The sequence below is a fragment of the Marmota monax genome, unplaced genomic scaffold (genome assembly GCF_021218885.2).
Source record: "Marmota monax isolate L192 unplaced genomic scaffold, Marmota_monax_Labrador192_F-V1.1 WCK01_AAM20220418_F8-fsc00010, whole genome shotgun sequence".
Lineage (NCBI taxonomy): Eukaryota > Metazoa > Chordata > Mammalia > Rodentia > Sciuridae > Marmota > Marmota monax.
The window spans coordinates 16,542,064-16,563,281 of NW_026692321.1; the positions used below are offsets into that span (position 1 = coordinate 16,542,064).

The window sequence follows — 21,218 nt, forward strand, 5'->3', positions numbered from 1 at the left end:
TTTCTTGAAGAAAAAGACCCACAACTACAGCAATCTGATAGGCGTTCATTATTAAAACACTGAGAAAATTTGGAAAGGAGCCAATAAAGGACAAAATTATCAAAATATTGAATAATATAACCAATGAAAAACAAAAAGGGAGAAAATTATGAAAAAGTAAGGATTTGGCAGGGATGGGAAATATAATTAATATCCTACAAGGACACGAGAAACATTAAAAAAAAACAAGGGGAAAGGGGGAAAATTGCTATTTTAAAGAAGAGGCTGAAAGATTAAGCAAGCCAATCTTCTCCTTTATGCATCTTTAAAAATGGGAAAAGAAATCTTTTGAGTGATTCAGAATGCAGTCCTTACCTAAAATAAGGAACTGAAATCTGACATATTCTTAAACCCTTCTTAAAGCTATGAGTTTGAATCCAAGAAAAATCTAATGCTTAAAACAAAGTTATGATAGGTCTTTCAAATGCTACATAATGGTTGCTAAATAGGTATTTGAAAAATCAATAAATAAACAAAGAAAGACTAATGTTCTAACCAGCAAATTTAACCTACCCTGGTTCACAAAGTCATTAGCACAACACCTGGTATTCACAGTGTACCAGTTCACATCCTGGGAAATCTAACTGAGGATCTGGATGGGAGGGATGAGAAGTTCTCTTTAACAAAGCTTTAATGAGGCTATACTTCCCAATCTTAAGTCAGGTAAAGACAATGGTCACATTTTTTTTTTAAACATGTGTCCATCTAAAAATAAATATTATCTAACAAACTGTCTTCACTTGTATAAAGAAAGGATTAAAAAAAAATCGACTCCAAGAAAGTGTAGTTCTTAACTCCATGCTCCCTTATTTTCCTAACAGCTTTAGGAACTTACCAGTGTGTTTCCTTCGTGGTGGTGGCATTGATGCCTGATTGAGAATCAGTTCCTGGAAAAATTTCCTTCTGTCTTCTTCAACAGGCCTTTGAATATACAAGACCTCTTCATACTGTATTCTAAAGATACACTTAACCTACACATACATACACACACACACACAAAGACATTGAATATATAGAGAATTAAGAGCACACATATACCAAATTGCAATTTCTTTTTTTTTTTAATTTTTATTGTTGGTTGTTCAAAACATTACATAGTTCCTGACATATCATATTTCACACATTTGATTCAAGTGGGTTATGAACTCCCATTTTTACCCCGTATACAGACTGCAGAATCACATCGGTTATTTCTTCAATTTCCAGTACTGTTTTCAATATTCATATAACATTCATGGACTGAACAAGAATAGAAGATTGTCCAGTTACCCAAAACACTAATAAATGATATTATATCTGGAAGAGTTGTATGATAATAACAAAAATGATTGTAGCAAAAAGTTGATGATAATATTCAGATGGCAACAACCTCAAGAGCTTTTTTTTTAGGTGGACACAATATCTTTATTTTACATTTATGTGGTGCTAAGGATCAAACCCAGTGCCTCATGCATGCATGCTAGACGAGCATTCTATTAATGAGCCACAACCCCAGCCCTGAAGAGCTTTTACGTAAGAGCTGAAAAAGTAATTATCTCAAATCTACAACAGGAACTAGAAGGTCATTTAAGCCACCTCTCTTATCCTTATATTTCTTTGTATTCCTATCCACTGACTTCATAGCCTATGTTCTTTTTTTATATCAAGTCTAATTCACTGTATCCTCTGGAATCCTGTTTCTATTGCAAATAAACTAGACCGCTGACCTCTTCACAGAGTGTTCTGACACCACCTTCCATGAAAATTCTAAAGCAAAAAAAGCCAGTCATTCTCACATTCCCCAGTTCCTTCAACCTGGTGATTACCTACCTCACATCTGTTTACCTGCTTTATAAAGACTTGACCCCAGATTTCCCCCTTCTGAGATATGCAATTTAAGTCCTCTTTACATCATCCTCATTTTTCACCATGAACTTAACACTTCAGTTTATATTTTTTTGGAAGGTCTATCTTTGCCATCTAGACACCAAACTCCTCGTGAGCAAATGCCATTTCTTATTCATTTCTTTTTCTATACCACCACCATCCACTGAATATAGCACTTGTTGTTGTTGTTGCTGCTGTTGTTTTGGCAGTACTGAGGATTGAACCCAAGGGTGCTCTACCACTGAGGTACATAATCATTCCTTTTTTTAATTCTGAGACACGGTCTTGCTAAGTTGCCAAGGCTGGTCTTGAACTTACAATCTTCTTGCCTCAGCCTCCTGAATAGCTGAAATTACAGGCATGAACCACTGTGCCCAGCTATAAAAATTCTTAAGAAGCATGTATTGAATGAGTAAATACATTCTTATTAATTTTGTTACCCAACCCATGTCAAATTGGAAAAAGCAAATAAAAAAGAACTAAGCAGCACCAACCATGACAATGTGGAAATACTGGATTAGGATTCAAGATATCAGATTCTAACCTCAATATAGCCAATACAGTTGTGGTAAACTTTGGATAATTCATTTGGTTTGCCATTTCTAGCCACTTACTGGATTAACTCTACGAAGTGAACACAACAATTTCATAAATGTTACATCATTAAATCTTTATAACAATGAGGTATGTATTATTCCTTTATTTACAGATGATGAAATTTGGGGTCAGAAAGATTTTAAATTATTTGGCTCAAGGTCACAAAGTGCATAAAGCCTAACTGCCTTTTCCAGCTCTGAAATTCTGAGAAAAGAAACAAGGAAAGGTAGACATCAGAATTCAAAATCTGGAGGAGGAATTATTATGTCAACTCAAATCCAAGTCATTTAAAAAATTTTTAAATTTCACTTGTATCCTTCTGGTGTTTTGTGTAGGCTACCTTCATGCACATTTCCCTCCAACCCTTTGATCTATGCTTTGCTGGCCCTTCTTTGAAAGTTCTGGAAGCAAATTTACTACAGCATGTACTGTGTGCCAAACATCATGCCAGACACTGCAATTATAAAATTGAAGAAAACATGCTTGCTTCTTGTTGTCAAAGATCTTAGAGTCTCAGAAGAAAGCACATAATACCATGATGGAAGAGCTATGAGAGGGGTAGCAAACACACAGGGGAGACTTTGCAAGGGGCAGGGGTACAGAAGCATTACATAGTATATAGCAGAAAGGGCTTACACATTGACTGGATATTAAAAAGTAAACAGAAATAACATGATTCTGTTCAAGAGTCACAAAACATTTAGTTTTAGTTTTAAAGACTCTTTCTTCTGATCATTTTCAACATTAATTCATACTGAAGAATGGTTCTTATAATTCCCTGAATAAACCATGCTCTTTCTCATTGGTACATGCTATTCATTCTTTCCTGAAATCTTTTTATTTTTTCCTTCTTCAAATGTTTTTTTTTTAATTGGTGGACTGAACTGTACACAACAGTGGGATCCATTAAGTCATATTCCTAACACACATGCGTGTGCCTGCGTGCAGGCACACGCGTACACACACTCACACACACTGACATAATAATCTATCTCTTTCCCTAGTACCTTTCCTGGAAAGATCCACTTGCTCTACTCTACTGAACACCTTCTTTTCTTGTTCTTGTTACATTAATCCTAAACCCTTATTCATGCTCAACTTAGAAACTGATGCTTTCTGGGAGACTCCTGGGTTTTCTAGGCACACATTCGATGTTTCTCATTAAGCTTTTTTTTTTTTAAACACTTTAATGATTTTTAGTAAATTTGTACAATTGTACAAATATCACATGCCAGTTTTAGAACATTTTTATTAATCCCCAAAAGCTTCCTCATGTCTAATTATAATTAATCCTCACTTACACTCACACATATCAACCCAATCACTACTGACTAACTTTCCGTCTCTAGAGATTTGCCTCTTTAGAAATTTCATATCATATGTTATCTTTTGTATCTAGATTCTCTTGCTCACATGTATCTTTGGGTTTGTCCAAGTTTTAGTGTGTATCAGTATTTCATTCTATTTATTACTGAACAGTATTTCACTTTATGTACATATCACATTACATTTAGCCATTTATCAAGTAATGAACATATAGGCTGGTTCATATTTTGGTTATTATAAATAATACCACTAGAAGCATTCACATACAAGAGCCTTTGTGTTAATGTTTTCATTTCTTTTATGTAGATACCCAGGAATAGAACTCCTGAGTCGCTCCATAAATTTATGTTTAACTTTGGAAAGTGGCTGTACCATTATACAATCCCACCTGCAGTGTACAAGGACTCCAGTTTCTCTATATCCTTGCCAACACTTGGCACTATCTGTCTTTTTGATTATAGCTATTCTAGTGGGCTGCAGCAGTAGTTCATTCCTGGATGACTAATGACATAGCACCTTTCACAGGCTTATTAGCCATTTATAAATTCTCATATGAACATCACAAAAGAGGAATCATACAATATTCATCATTTTGTGAATGACTTATGTCACTTGGCATAATGCCTTCAAAGTACCTATGTTGCAGCATGTACCAAAATGTCTTTCTTTTTAATGTTCCATTGTTTGTATATGCCACATTTTATTTATTCATTGATTTGTCAATGGACATTATGGTTGTTTCCACTTTTAGCTACTATGAATAATATTGCCATGAACATGAGTACATAAATACCTGTTCAAGTCCCTGCTTTCAATTTTTTTGGGTATATACCCAGAAGTTGTCTTGCTGGATCATATGGAAGCTGTGTTTAATTTTCTAAGTAACTGCCTTGGTATCTTCTACAGCAACTGCAAAATTTTACATTCCCACCAGCAATGCACAAGGATTCCAATGTCTTCACGTTCCTCCCAACACTTGTTTTCTGTTGTTTGTGTGTTTTTAAATAATAGCCATCCTGATGAGTATGAAGTGATGTCTCATTGTGGTTTTGATTTGCATTTCCCTAATGACCAGTGATGCTGAGCATCTTTTTACATGTTTTGTTGTCCCATTTGTATATCTTCTTTGTAGAAATGTCTATTCAAGTTCTTACCGATTTTTGAATCACTTTTTTTTTTTTTTTTTACTTTTTTTGTTATGCTTTGCTTGTCATTGTTAAGCTGTGCTTTATACACCCTGGAACTCAATCCCTTATTAGATTTATGATTTCCAAGTATCTGTTCCCATTTGTGGGTCTGCTTTCATTCTGTTGATAGCGCCCATTGATGCCAAAAAAAATTTAATTTTTATGAGTTCCAACCTACTTATTTTATCTTGTCTGTACTTTTGGTGTCATATGCAAGAATTCACTGTCAAATCCAGAGTCCTAAAGCTTTGCTCCTATGTTTAAATTTAACACTCTTTAAGTTTGGGGTATTAAATTTAGATTTTGATCCATTCTGAGTTAATTTTGTATATCCAACTTTAATTTTTTGCATGTGGTTATCCAATTTCCCCAGTACTGCTTCTTGAAAAGACCATCTTTTCTGCATTGCATGGTCTTGAAACCCTTGTCAAAAAGCATCTGATGGAGTCTTTTCATTATTAAGTTTTAAGAGTTTTTTTTAATACGTGCTTGATGTAAATCATTTATCAGATAGGTGATCTATTTGATATATTTTCTCCAATCTCTGACTTGCTTCTTTTTTTCTTTTTCCCTGTTGCATACTGGGATTTGAACCCAGGGCCTCATGGATACTAGGCAAGTACTTCACTACAGAAGCACATCACCAGCATACATTTTCTTTCTTCTTCTTCTTCTTTTTTTTTTAATGTTATCTCTTAAAGAGTACAGTCTTTTGACTATTTTTTGGTTTTGTTGTTTTTTAAATATTTTTTATTTATTTATTTATATGTGGTGCTAAGAATTGAACTCAGTGCCTCCTCACACATGCTAGGCAAGTGCTTTATCACTGAACCATAACCCCACTCTAAGAGTATTTAATTTTTTCTTATGTATCATACTTCTTATATGTCCTATTACTATAACAGCACATCTATTATATTTTAATTATTTTTAATTTTTTTCAGTTGTAGATGGGCATAATACATTTATTATATTTTAATTTTTTAATGTCTCTCTTCCCACTCAACTTTAATTCTCATGGAGCAGTAAATGTCTTTTTGTTTCCTCACCTATTTTATTCATTCAACAAAGATTTACTGTACTAGAAATATGTATGCATATATAGGTCTGTTTGTGTTTATATGTATATCCAGAGACTGTGTTAGGAAGTTAGACACTGTGGACAGAAGACTAAAGAAAACAGAAATTGGGGTTTGGGGTAGTGGCTCAGTGGTAGAGTGCTTGCCTAGTATGTGTGAGACACTGGATTTGATTCTCAGCACCACATAAAAATAAATTTAAAACGATAAATAAAGTCCTATCAACAACTGAAAAAAATTTAAAAATAAAACAGAGATTTACCTGCCTTAAGTAAATTCAGACTTACTAGTACACTGCATTGCAAATAATAGGCACTTAATAAATTTTTGCTGAATGAACAATGGTTTTAACTTGATAAATATCACTCCTCAGCATCACAACATCCAGTAACTACTTCTATGGAGTCTTAGAGAATGTCAGGCAATTTAGGTATATGACCTTTGGAATTAGGAAAACCTGAGGTAAAATATTCACTTTCCCATACTAGCTGTGAGACCCTAGGCAAGTTACTTTACTCCCATTAGTTTCTGTTAGTCTGTGAGTCCAGTTAATCTAAAGAAATGATTTCCCAAAAAAAGTTTAGAAATGTTTCTTACATCATATCAATTAAAATTTGAAAATATTCTCTCCAGAATATTTATGTAAATACAGTATTCTATTATTTCTATTATAAAACATACATGGACAAAATATTTAAGACAATATGAAAAATAAACATGAATAAAAGTATAAACTTATTTGGGGGAACAACTGGACTATAAGAGAGAAAGATATATACAAAGAAACATTTACAAGACAATGTAAAAAGGGCTCTAAAAGATGAGGCTGTCATTTTGGCTCTCTATCAAAGCACTACTTCCACTGGGAATAATTCTTTTTTGAGGGGGGAGGGATATGGGGGGATTGAACTCAGGGTGACTCGCCCACTGAGCCACATCCCCAGCCCTCTTTTGTATTTTATTTAGAGACGGGTCTTCACTGAATTGCTTAGCACCTTGCTCTTGCTGAGACTGGCTCTGAACTCCCGTTCCTCCTGCCTCAGCCTCCCAAGCTGCTGGGATTACAAGCAAGTACCACCACACCCAGCCGGAAATAATTCTTTTGGGGTTTTCTTCTATTTTTAAAAGCTGAGAAAACCTTAAACCTTTTCCTTTCATCTTTGAATAATGGGTTTGTTTTCTGATTAGAAGAGTAGCATTAATTCCAGAAGATTTACAAAATGACAATTAAAAAGCATGTTATATGATCAGAAGTCTCAGAGAATTTCCATGATACTCACTTCACAAAATATGAGTAACATTAGTACTTGATTAATAAGGGCTAAATATACAGAACATAAAGTGAGAAAAGAAAGTTGTACTCTCAGGACTTGATGCTAGTAAATTACTAATATTTTAGATACTAATTTAGGGTACTGATAAACAAATAACGAAAAACCTTATTTAGTCAGAATACATTTTTTTTAAATTTTAGTTGTAGATGGACACAATATCTTTATTTTATTTATTTATTTTTATGTGGCACTGGGATACAAACCCAGGGCCTCACACGTGGGAGGCAAATGCTCTACCACTGAGCTACAACCCAATACACTCTTTGAATCCATTGAAAAGTACGACAACAGGGGGCTGGGGTTGTGGCTCTGTGGTAGAGCACTTGCCTAGAACATGTGAGGCCCTGGGTTCAATCCTCAGCACCACATATAAATAAATAAATTAAATTACGGTTTAAAAAAAAGAAAATTTTTTTAAAAAGTCCGAAAACATAGTAACTTTAAAAATGTATATGATATAATAATGTTAGCTTTGAAATATTAAACCAAAAGTAACAAATACATATGTACATGCACAACAGTAGCAAGCAACAGTAGCAAGACAATAAACTCAAAAGTTGTCCTTTTTTTTTTTTTTTTTTTGTATTAGGGATTAAACTCAGGGGCACTTAACCACTGAGCCACATTCCCAGCCCTTTTTTGTATTTTATTTAGAGAGAGTCTCACTGAATTGCTCAGGGCCTCAATAAGGTGCTGAAACTGGCTTTGAACTCATAATCCTCCCGACTCAGCCCCCAAGCTGCTGGGATTACAGGCATGTGCCACCACGCATGGCTCAAAAGACTTATTTATAAAATTTTAAGACAATATAGAAGGAAATTTCCAGGGAATTATTATGTTCTCAACTGGAATGTTTAATTTCCCAAATATTTTTTATGTTTTCTCTTTCTGTTTATAAAGTTTTAAAACTAATTGACAGAGAGGATCTAACTTTAAAAGTTGTTCCTAGGTTATGTCCAGATTCAGTCCATTCTTTCAAATCAACTTCAACTGCATTCATACTTTATAATACTAATACCAAACATTTTATAGCTTTATGATCTGAAAAAAAAGTTTCCATACGTTGGCTTATACTAACAACATTATCTAATATTCACATTCTATAAATAAGAAAACTGAGGTTATTCTAGCTTCATATATTTATCCAAGATCAAAAGGCTATAATAAGTTAGTACCTTGGTTTTTCTGACTCTTACTACATACAGTAGTCTGCTAAATTTCATTGCCCTGTATGATTATAAACATTCTGATTAATGGTTTTCATGTACTATCAGATTTTGAATAACCAAAAATAAATTTTTCTAAACTTAATATACTTCCTTATAAGAGCAGTAAATAATTCAAATTCATATTAGCAAAATAGCTAATGAAAGCTGAGACATAAAAGAAGTCAGTAAACAAATACCTTAATCATAAAATTTAACATAATCAGGATTTATATTATAACATTAAAACATCTAAATACTTTATATCCTCATTCCTACTGTGTCAACTGGGCAAAATATTTCTAAGCACTTCTCAAGGAGACTATTCGATGACCCAATAAGCATAGAATATTAAGACGATTTTTTAAAAATAATCTCATTCACATGAGTTGACACACCAATTTCTTTTCTGAATCAATTGTGATTTTCTCTTTGATTTGAACTCAAAAGCTAAATTTCATGTTTTAAAAACATACATATTAGATAATATACAACTTGATGTGATGCTACTAATAAAAGAACTAAAAAGTCAAATCCCACCAAATTTCCTCACAGGTAATTTAAAATAATTATAAGGCAACAGATGATGAAAGAGCTAAGATTTTCTTAGAAGGCTCTCTATATGTCAGATTCTGTTCTAAGCCTGAATCATCACAATCTTCAAGACTTAGGAAGACAATACTACTATACTAAAAAAGAAACTGAGGGCTGGGGTTATAGCTCAGCAGCAGAGTGTTTGCCTCGCACACGTGAGGCACTGGATTTGATCCTCGGCACCACATAAAAATAAAGAAAATATTTATTTTTTAAGATATTGTGTCCATATTTTTAAAAATAAATTAAAAAGGAAAGAAACTGAAATTTGAAACATTAAATAACTTGCCTGCATCATATGGCTAATAAGTAGTATAACCAGGATATGAAACTTGACATTTTGTATATAAACAATATAATTAGAAAAAATATTTAATTAGTTCTTACCTCTTCAGGCAATTCACTGTACATGGTTTCAGAGGTAGACAATAAAAATATGGGTGAAAATGATGGTATATCTTGTAGCAATGTCAGAAAAGTTGCTCTCACAGTTTCACTGACAGCTTCCCACCAATCGCCAATGTGAGGCATGTAAACAATACTTGGTACTGTTCTTCGAGCTTCTCGAAATATCTAATTAAGGAAAGAATTGGCATTTAAAAACTCAAATTCATTATTCTACAGTCTACCCAGCAACGCCTAGGTATATAAAATGTCTCAGGCTTGTTACTTCACTAAGTTTCAGTCCCTAATTTTAACTTTTTCAAGCTATGATGCACAAGCATAAGCTTCTATACTCTTGCCCCAACAAAAAAGGGTATTTTTTTTGCCACTTAACTATTCCTATTTGCTATATATTAATAGTATAAAAGTATCAAATTACTACATCACTATAAAATATGCTGGAAATAAAGAGATAAACATAAAATCAGTCACCCACATTAGAGCATTATCAGTCAGCTTTACATTAAGAAGAAAAGGACAACAAAATTGAAATGTTTGTGCACAATGTCTAAAATCACTCAATATATGAATTAAATAAACATTTTTAGCCAAGATGCACCACCCTAGAACTTAAAATGAACTACCTGCTGATACACTTATTCACCTCTTCCCATAACCTTAACTTCAATCTTTCATATAGTCACAAAATATTCTTAGTTCTCTAAAGACCAATAAGTAAATTAGTAAAAAAACTCTTGAGATATCTTCATTGTCCGAAAATACAAAATGAAGTTTTCCTCAGTGATTAAAAAGATTCTGAATCACAGTTTCAGTCACACTCGGCAAACATACACCAGTAAGGTTCAGGTTTGGGGATTAGTAAACTGCCAAGCAGAACTACAATCCTCCACATGTAAGTCAACAGCTCAATAGTCCATCAAAAAATTCTTGAATGTTAATATTATATCTCTTCATTATTTTTAACAAATTTAGGTATGAATACAAAAATCTGACTATACTTTTCCAATTTAATGTGAGAATTCTATTCCTAAAATTCCCCACTGATTCTCCCTCACTGTAATACACTTTGATTCACCAATGTAATGTAGCAGATACAGAAATAAGAATTTAACATTAAAAAATTATTAGGATTATCAGAAAATTTCCTAAAAATCAAAAGAATTATTATTCTTTAATGAGTAAGCTTACCACTTACATGGATTTATTAAATAATATTTTACATAGCTTTGGATCTGCTGTAGAAAACAAAATGCAGGGCCAATTCAATAGTAAACCAGATGAAAGAAGCTCAAATAAAAATTTCTCCCCAAATTTGAAGAAATGTGGATGTTATGATCTCTCATATCAAAAGGAATATTTGTTCCCTTATTTAATATTTTTGCATATCCACCAATCCAGAACAGCTACACAGTACAACTCCTTCAGGAGTCTCAAGTTTTGACCTTTTCTGTACATACACTCTCCTATCCTGAATCATGAAAATCCAAGGATTTTTACTCAAAAAAAAAAAAAAAAAAGTAAGAAAAAACCAAACATCAATATTGTCAAAAGGAAAGAACCATACAGGAGCACAAAGGCAACTGAGACATTTGTTTTTTAAAACAAAAAATTATTACATGCCACCCAAATCAGGCATGGTATGAAGAAGATAGTGACCAACACATTTTGTCGCTTTCTAGTTCCCCACTCTTTGCAGGAAAAATTGGGGAGAACCCAAGGAAAGAAAGATGATCTTATGAAAAAGAATAAGGAGCTATATACCTTATTGAAAAAACTTATAAACCTAACCACCTAATTCAGCTATGCAAGTCACCACATGCCCAGGGTGCAAGAGAAATGAGAAAACATGCCTTTAAAAAAATGAATTTTGACTTCATGCCAGTACTTCTAGGTTAGGTTTTCCAGGAATACATGTAGAGAATATCCAGCTATTACCAAGTGTGAGAGAGGAGGAGGAGAGCAAAAGAAGGTTAAGGGATAATAAGAACTTCACAGAGCCAGAAGTTAAATACTGCAGTACTGTAAGTGTTTCAACTACATTACAAGGCTGAACTAGATAAAAGCATCACCAGCTTGAAAAGAGATGGGGTTTTGTTTTTACTTCTTTCTTCTTTTCATTAAGCCTCTCAAAATTAACAAACTGAACATAATATTCTCCTTATTTCCAAAACCTTGAGGAAAATATCATTTTCTTGGTAGACTTTTAAAATTATATTTAAAACCTAAAACAGAAAAATAATCAGACAAATCTAAGACAAAGAAAAGCAAAAAGATTTAGGATTTCTGATTCATCAGTATAATTAAGTGAACTGAGAATTAACCTATCTAACTACATGAGATAATTATATCCAGAGAACATTTTTGTAATTTTTCTCCTAATTCTTTAGGTAGAAACCATCCTTACTTTTGAGAAAAATTAAAAAGCATCACTAAAATAAGTTTCATTTTAATTTCTTACTTGTAATCTCAGAATATTAAAATAAACCTTCATGTTGTCTTTAAATATGTAACTAGCTTGTTCTAATTTTCCAGTTCTTATAATAAAAAATTCAAAAAGACAGAGTCTAAGAGGAATGGGGCTGTAGCTCAGTGGCAGAGCTCTTGCCTAGCATGCCTAAGGCACTGGCTTCAATCCTCAGCACCACATAAAAATAAACAAATAAAATAAAGGCATTCTGTCCATCTACAGCTACAAAAAAAAAAAAAAAATTTTTTTTAATTTAAAAAAGAACAGAGTCCAAGAATAGCACTTCAAAAACTACTAGAGGATAAATATCAGGAAAAAAAAGTTTAATTTTATTGTCAAATGGGGGGGTGTAATATAAAAACGGTTCTTCAGTAGTTTGCTGATAATGTTTAAAGTAGTAGAGTAGAACACCCTCTGTGAAATCAAATAACCAGATAATTCAGAGTAGAAAAATAAAGTCTAGTTTTAATGAAGTGGCAACTGGCTGGGAACAAGTGATGCCATTTGAGAACTAGAAAAATACTCACCTATAGGGTGTCTTGGATTGGTGGATGTGCAAGGTGTAGTAGAAAACAGAAAAACTGTTATAGAGAAAAAAAGACAGTAGGCCAAATTACTGAACCAACCGTTTCAAAATACCTCTGACATGACCAGAGCACTCTTGCACAAGTAAAATGAACGAACACTGAAGTCCGTGAACTGTTCATTTTGATTCTTTATTTAAAAGATATATTCCATTTTCTTCTGGCCTCCTTCTTGCCCCGGACATCACAGTCCCTTACATAACTAATTAGTTCAAGTTTCTTCATTTTTTAAAAATATTACAAACTACACCTACTGAATATTGAAAGATTAATATCTTACGCAAAAATCAGGCCACTGAAGTTAGAAGTAACCATTCAAGGAAGAACCAATGATATAAACTGCAGTTGTATTTACAAAAGTTCTAATCATCCTAAAGCTAAACTTTGAAGCCAATGTTTTCACCATCAGATGAACATGTGCAGGGGCTGGGAATAGTTCAGTGGTAGATTGCTTGCCTAGCACGGGCAAGGCCCTGGGTTCAATTCCCTAGCACTAAAAAGAAACAAAACCAAACCAGTAAATTTTCACCCACCAATTTTTTTTGAAGGTAGCAGACAGTGCTGGGTATTGAACCCAGGAGCCTCAAGCATTCTACCAGCAAGATATAGCCCAAGCCCAGTGTTATTTTCTTAGTTCAGAATTTATAACCCCATAAAACTTTTTATTTAAAAACTGAAATATAGAAAAAAAAATTAAACCTAAATGTGAATGAAGCAAAAAGTTCAAAACCAGTAGTTTCACTTGCCAAAAAGAGGCTACAAAGGAAAGAGTAAAGCACTTTTATGTCATCAAGAAATTTCCAGAATTTGTCTCAATCAGTTAAACAGTATTATGAACATATTAAATTTATAAAACACAGGTAAAAGTAAAAATTGGGAGCTAAAACATTCTCAAATTTTATTTAAAAAATTTAAAATATTTATTAACAAAATAAGTTTGATTCTTTTTACCTTTTATCACAAAATATTAAAATAAATAATATCTCCACATCATCTTTATTCCACTTATTCTATTTTACTCCATTTATGTTCCATTCACCTAAGATTTAGTAAGCATCTTCTGTGAAAAGAAGACATCATCTATACTCTGAAGATTCAGGATTCAGGAAAAAAAGAACAGCCGGGTGTGGTGGAATACATCTGTAATCCCAATGGCTCGGGAGGCTGAGGACAGGAGGATAGTGAGTTCAAAGCCAGCCTCAGCAACTTAGTAAGGCCCTAAACAACTCAGAGACTCAATCTCTAAGAAAAATACAAAAAAGGGCTAGGGATATGGCTCAGTAGTTGAGTGTCCCTGAGTTCAACACCCAGTACCAAAAAAGCAAAAAGAAAGAAAAATCTCTTCATATGCAAACAAAATCGGCCTGTTATAAAACACACAAATACTTTGACAGTAATACATTTTATGAAAACTAAATTGCCTAAATTCTTTTCTTTTTTGATATTTTCATTTCCTAAAGACTTTAAGCATTTCAGTAATTGTGACAACAGAAAGTAGGGAGGTACTATTATGATAAAACCCAGCCAATTGTGAACAAACACAAAATTATACACATAGGTAAATGGATTAATTCCTTAATGCTACTCAAGAAAAAAGATTCCCTCCTAAGAATTTCCAGATATAATCTCTTCCTGAGGAACAAAACCAAAAAACACTAAAACTTTCACTAAAAAAAAAATCTTATTTGGGCTGGGGTTGTAGTTCAGTGGCAGAGCACTTACCTAGCACTGTGGGGCACTGGGTTAGATTCTTAGCACCACATAAAAAAATAAACAACTAAAATAAAGACATGTCATCCATCTACAACTACAAAAAAAAAATTTTTAAAAAGACCTTATTCACCATTTGAAATTATTCATAATACCATGTAGTACCTACACTCCAAAGTTTTGATAGAACAGAGACTGATTAATTCAATCAAACCTATTAATGAAAAAGATAAGATACAACACACTCATCAGTCTCTTTTTTCCTAATTCAAAAGTAGAAATAACATAGGAGACAACAGTTAAATCTGAGGATGTCAGAAAAAAAGAAAACAAAGTTGTTGCTTTTTTTTTTTTTTCAAGTGCTAAAATCAATAAGGTACAAACATCTCCTGCCTTGTTATAGGGTTCAAAATTACTATGACCTTGCAGCGGGGAAACGACCATAAAACAAGACTTTCTGTTAGTCTTGGGATATTATGCCATAATCAGTAACATCTGTACCACCCCATACACACACCACATGCAGAGCAATGTTATAAACCTTGACATCTGTTTCAGTAATACATATCCAACTAGTGTCCAGTGACTAGCTAAAGTACTAATCCCAAAACATAATTTACTTAAGATCTAAAATAGTAACACCTGGTATGCATGTTTCAAGTACAATGCCTGAGTCAGGCATGGTGTCCTGTAATCTCAGCAACAAGGGAAACTGAGGCAGGAGGATTGAAAGTTTGAGGCCAGCGTCAGCAAGACCCTGATTCAAAATAAAAAGGACTGGGGGGTGTGGCTTGGTGGCAGTAAAATGCTCCTGGGTTCAATCCCTGGTACAAAAACAAAGTACACATGCCTAGGGCCCAACTGAAATCCACTGAATCAGAACTTCTGAGTGTGGAGCCAGGGAATCAGAAATTTCTAAAAGCACTTCCAAAAGATTCTACTACACACTAACTTCTAAGGAATAATGAGAATAACCCTCTAATAGTCACTAATTCCTATAATACCTCTCTCCCCAAGTCATAATCTTAATCAAAAGCTGACGGAGACACATGGTAGAAAGGAAGCTCTATCACGTATGTGTAGGTTTTAAAAGATAGACATACAATTAAACAAGATCGACTAGTATAAAGAATCTCAAGAAGGGTTCTTTCCCCCTTCACTTTATCACAGGTAAATATAGCTCTTTATAGGTGACATAAGTCTTCTTCCCTTTAAGATAAAGATAAAGGAAAGAAGCAAACACTTTTATGTCATCAAGAAATTTCCAGAATTTGTACCTCCCCATACACACACCACAGGCAGAGCAATGTTATAAACACTGACATCTGTTTCAGTAATACATGTCCAACTAGTGCCCACACAAAGTTTACAGAATCTCCAGTCATTCAAATTCCTTCCCCTAAGCCAAAACAACCATTATGAATAATTCGGGGTGATACTTTGCTTTTTATCACCAATATCTCCTTCATATTCCCATATTAGCTCATATAAATCAACCCCCTTCTTGTTAGCGGCTTCACAGTATTTCTTTGTATGTCAAGAAATACTGTAATTTATTTCAGCAGTCCTCCAGTAAAGGACATTCAGTTTGAGTTTGTTTTACATTTAATTTTGTTGAGGAATTACACACAATGCTATGAAGAATATCCTTGTACATTTGCCACTGAAAACTTGTAGCTAATATATCTTTGGGAAAAAAATCTTAAACATGGAATTCCTGGGTCAAAAGGTGTGTGTACTTTAAATTTTTAAAAATAATGCCAAACTATACTAAAAACTCATTAAATAAATGAACATTTCCATTAAACAAGTGTAAGTATCCCATATCTCTAACTCTGGCATTATCAAATTTCCTGGGTTTTTTAAAAAACAAACCTAATATTTTATTTGCACTTACAATTGAAGCTAAAAGTCTTTTTTTGGGGGAGGGGGGTTGCTTTTTCCTTTGTACATGACATGCTACTATTTCACTAATTTTTTGTTTTGTTTTTGGTACTAAAGATTGAACCGAAGGATGCTTTACCATTTAGCTACAATCCCAATCCTTTTTTGTTGCTGATGATCTCACTAAGTAGCTGAAGCTAGCCTTGAACTTGTGATGCTCCTGCTGCAACCTCCCAAATCACTGGGAGGTTGCAGCAGGAGCATCACAAGTTCACCATGTACTACCATGCCCAGCTCTACGATGCCAATATAAAAACTGTCTTTATTAGTGCATTATAGCTATATATAATCGTGTGGCTCATTTTGACATATTAATAAATGCAAATAACACAATTTGCTCCATTTTAATCCCCAGTGCTTCCCTTTTCTCTTCCCTCCTCCCTCCCCCAGATCACTTTCCTTTACTCTACTGGTCTATTCTGCAAACTTATGTTAGACTGTATTCTTTCTTTTTACTGATTTTAACACTATTTTTTTTTTTTAGAAAACTTGTTCTTAATATGTATATAACAAGTATACCTTTTCCCCAATAGACCTTTTACCTATGTCTATTAATTTTATTTAAAGAATGCTTTTTTGCCATACAAAATTAAAAATCATACGAAGTAAAAATTTTTCAGATCTTCTTTAATGTTTTCTAGCTTTTGAACACTGCTTAGAAATTACTTTCTGTTACACAAGATAATGAGCATATGTGATTCTCCTAGCACTTTTACAGTCCCACTGATAATCTGGAATTTATTTGGGGGTAGAGAAAAAGGTAGAGAATCCAGTTTTGTTTTGTTTTTCCATTGCCCCATTAGAGCTACCCAGTTTTCCAAGACCATTTACAAGTAAATCATTCCTTCCATCTACTGATATGAAATGCATTCATTATCAAGGTCATTATTATCATGTATTATTTCTACAGACATCTCAGTATGAATTTTCTCTTTTGTTCTATACTTAGTTTTTCTATCCCTGTACAGATACAAATCACTTATTACTGTATATTAGTATACCTATAAAAAATCTTGTTAGGCTTTTTCATTACATTTTTCTCCAGAATTCATGTTGAATCTAGAAAAAATACATCATCTAGAAGAAACACAGAGTTCTTCCTAGGTTTCCTCCTACATTTGGGGGATTATAAATGTGATTACATTTAATTTATGCATTAATTGAGAAAAGAATTCATAGCTTTCCCATTTTGGTATTACCAGTAGCAACAATAGCAGCAGTATGTAGTGATACACGATTACAGCAAACAAGTGTTGAGCGCTATGTGCCAAGCCTACTCAATGTGCTTACTTTAATATTTTCAACACCTTTGTACAGAGTGTCATATCTTCATTTGATAGATAAGGAAATTAAGGCTCAAAGAGTTGAAGCAACTTGTCCCAGGTAACAACTATTAAGAAAAGTAGCTGATATTTTACCCTGTGTAATCTGAGTTAGATCCACACTCTGAAGAATAAAGTACCTGAAAACAAAGTGTCTTTCATTTATTCAACTGTCCATTTCAACTGAATTTTACTTTTCTTCTTTTAGGCCCTGAATAATAGTTGTTTGGGTTAACTCCTTGGTGAATTTATTTGTCATTTTAAATGGGCCCTATACTTTCATTTTATTTCTAACTTACTATGGTTTGCATTTTTTAAAAAAACCCTACCAATTTTAGAACATTAACTATGGATGTGTCTGCCTTACAGATCTCCCATATTGTCTTGTACCATTTTTTAGTTGATAATGTAAGCTTTCCAAATATACAGTCATATCATTGGCAAATACTTATAACTTTAATGCACTTTTTCCAGTATTGATATTTCTCAATGTCTGGATCAATCTTTCATGCCTTATGGCATATAACTCTTTTGCTACTATATTCCATTTTTAATATTTTCCTTATAATTATTGCTTAAGTAAAACCGGTCCTTAGCTTTTTGGGGAAGGTTTGGTATCAATGATTTTTTGTCCATCTCATGTCTTTCATCCTTCCATTTGCTTTGGAATAGTTTAGCATTGAAATAATCTTATCCTTTAAATTAAAATAATCCACCTGTGAAACTGTGTAAGTTTAGTGCTTTTATGATACTTGCTCAATTTCTTCTTCAACAGTTATTGCCTATTTAGATTTTCTATTCTCTGGGGTAAATTTTGATCATTTATATTTTCCTAGTAAATTCTTAAGACTTATTTTAAATGATATTGAATAATTCTTACTTGCATAAATCTGCAATAATTTTGTCTCACCAAAACTGAAAAATATGAACAAACATATAAATCAACATTATTGGAAAACACTCACAGCCAGGATGAGTTAAATGTGTCAAACTGGGAGCAAATACTGGTATACAGCTTTTTATTCAGGCCATGGGTTTTGAAAAGAAATCTTTAAACAGAGCTTTATAAGTAATGAACTGCTACTAGGATGTTCATACCCAGAGAACTGTGAATAAAAGAGAAATTAAATCAACACTACTATGAACTGCAACGGATGCATATTTCTTGCTATAAGATAGGGAATGGTTTGAGTCAAATAAATACTGTATCTGTTGAGTATTCATAAAATACAACTTATAATAACAAAACTGGGTAAAATGTTCTTAAGTGTTACTTCTCCAGTTATCTACACTGTAAAGTAGCCTAAGTATCAAAGTATATGTGAGACATTTTTCTCTCACATTTATTTATTAGAAGCATCATTTTCAAACATTTAATAAACACTCACTGCCAGGGGCTATGGTACATGCCTAGACTCCCAGCTACTGGGAATGCTAAGTCACCAGGATCATTTCAGCCCAGCAGTTTAATCAGCCTGGGCAACAAGAGAGACCCACATCAAAAATAGTAGTAGAAGAACTCACTATGAGCTGGACACTATGTCAGAGATATAGAAATAGTTAAGACATGGTCCCTTGGCTCAAAAGACTTAATATTCCCCTTCACCCCTAGAACCAGCATGATATACTTATAATATATTCAGGGTTGTACATAAAAACCTCAAGAAATACAGCCACACTAGAACCTTGCTTCATAAACCGTAAGAGTTTCATAAGAGTTGAAAATTAAATATTGAATAAGCTAATGATACCAATATCCATAATCTTTGAATTGCTACCTCAAGTTTATATTAATGTTAAATCCTTATGTCTCCAATTGAGTATAATTTTCCTTTCTACGATAAGGCTTAGATATAGAAACAAGATATTAAAATTTCAATAAGGAAGAAAGCGACAACAGAAAAACAATGAGCTAATTTTTTAAAAATATTACACATCAAAAGGATCCTCTACATTAATATTCGAATGTTAATGAATATACAGGCATGGTGGTACAGGCCTGTAATCCCGCAGCTCCTTAGACTGTGGGATCACAAGTTTAAGGATAACCTCAGCAATTTAGTGAGACCCCATCTCAAGATAAAAAAATTAAAAAGGCCAGGCACAACGACACACACCTGTGATCTCAGTGAGTTGGGTGGTTGAGGCACCAGGATCTCAAATTTGAGGCAAGCGTCAGCAACTGAGTGAGGCCCTAAGCAACTTAGCAAGACCCTGTCTCAAAATAAAAAATAAAAAGGGCCAGGAATATGACGCAGTGGTAAACCACCCCTGGGTTAAATCCCTACTACCAAAAAAATAAAATAAAAATAAAAAGGACTGGGGATGTAACTCAATGGTAAAGCACTCCTGGATTCATCCCAGTGCCCCTCCAAAAAAAGAATAATAAAGAATAACCAAAAAAAGTTTATGTTTATATCATTATCCTTAAAAAAAAAAAAAAAAGAAAAAGAAAGAAAGAATCTTATCTAGAAACACTATACACCATGTCTACATTCCAACAAGATACATAAGCAATATATTTAGATGGCATTAACATACCTGTGCACATGATTCTTCGGGTGTTTTGGCACTGACTGAATAAAGTGCTGGGAGATCTAGTCTATGCACAGAGAATCTTTCTAGAGTATGCAAAAGTGCTGGAGCAAGGTGAGAAGTTTGACCTGAGCCTCTTTCTCCAGATAGCAATAATCGTGGCCTGTAAGAGGTTGGCTGATGGTATGGTGACCTGTAATACATGTAAAAACATAATAGTGATTTTAAAACTATACATTCTGAAGATCAATGTGAGAATAGTAGGAAAATACATTAAAAGAATTAAACTATAAATTAAGAAAACTATATTATCTTTTTTAGTATAATGATATTTTTCATTAACTCCGATTTTAAAATATTGACTATGTTTGACAATTAATAACTAAGATGTTAAAGAATAAAATCCATTCCATGGCAGTTATCAAGAATACAAGCAATAATTAGTGTTGGAGATGATGTGGAGAAAAAGGTACATTGCTGGTGGGACTGCAAATTGGTGCAACCACTTTGGAAAGCAGTGTAGAGATTTCTCAAAAAACTTGGAATGGAACCACCATCTGACCCCGCTATCCCATTCCTAGGTCTATATCCAAAGGACTTAAAATCAGTATACTATAGTGACATAGCCATACCAATGTTTATAGCAGCTGAATTCACAATAGCTAAATTGTGGAACCAAGCTAGATGCCCTTCAATAAATGAATGGATAAAGAAACTGTGGTATATATACACAATGGAATATTACTCAGCATTAAGAGAGAATAAAATTATGACATTTGCAGGTAAATGGATGGAGTTGGAGAATATTATGCTAAGCGAAGTAAACCAATCCCAAAAAACTAAAGGCCCAAAGTTTTCTCTGATTAGTGGATGCTGATCTATGATGGGGGGCGGGGGACATGGAAAGAATGGAGGAGCTTTGGATTGGGCAAAGGGGAGGGCAGAGAGGGGTTATGAAGACAGAAAAGACAGTGGAATGAGATGGACATCATTACCCTAAGTACATGTATATTTACACGAATGG

The 21,218-nt window shown here is 33.5% G+C and overlaps 1 protein-coding gene across 5 annotated transcripts in view; it reads right to left on the reverse strand.

Moving 5' to 3' along the window:
• The window catches only part of Atad2b (ATPase family AAA domain containing 2B), a 141,206-nt gene that overhangs the window by 34,208 nt on the left and 85,780 nt on the right, over positions 1-21,218 (reverse strand). For all 5 annotated transcript variants that reach the window (XM_046441338.2, XM_046441339.2, XM_046441337.2 and 2 more), the window contains 3 exons: positions 20,201-20,387; positions 9,615-9,800; positions 875-1,010 (listed from right to left, as the gene is read on the reverse strand). In XM_046441338.2, coding sequence (XP_046297294.1) covers positions 875-1,010; positions 9,615-9,800; positions 20,201-20,387 — 509 coding nt within the window. The remainder of the gene's footprint in view (positions 1-874; positions 1,011-9,614; positions 9,801-20,200; positions 20,388-21,218) is intronic.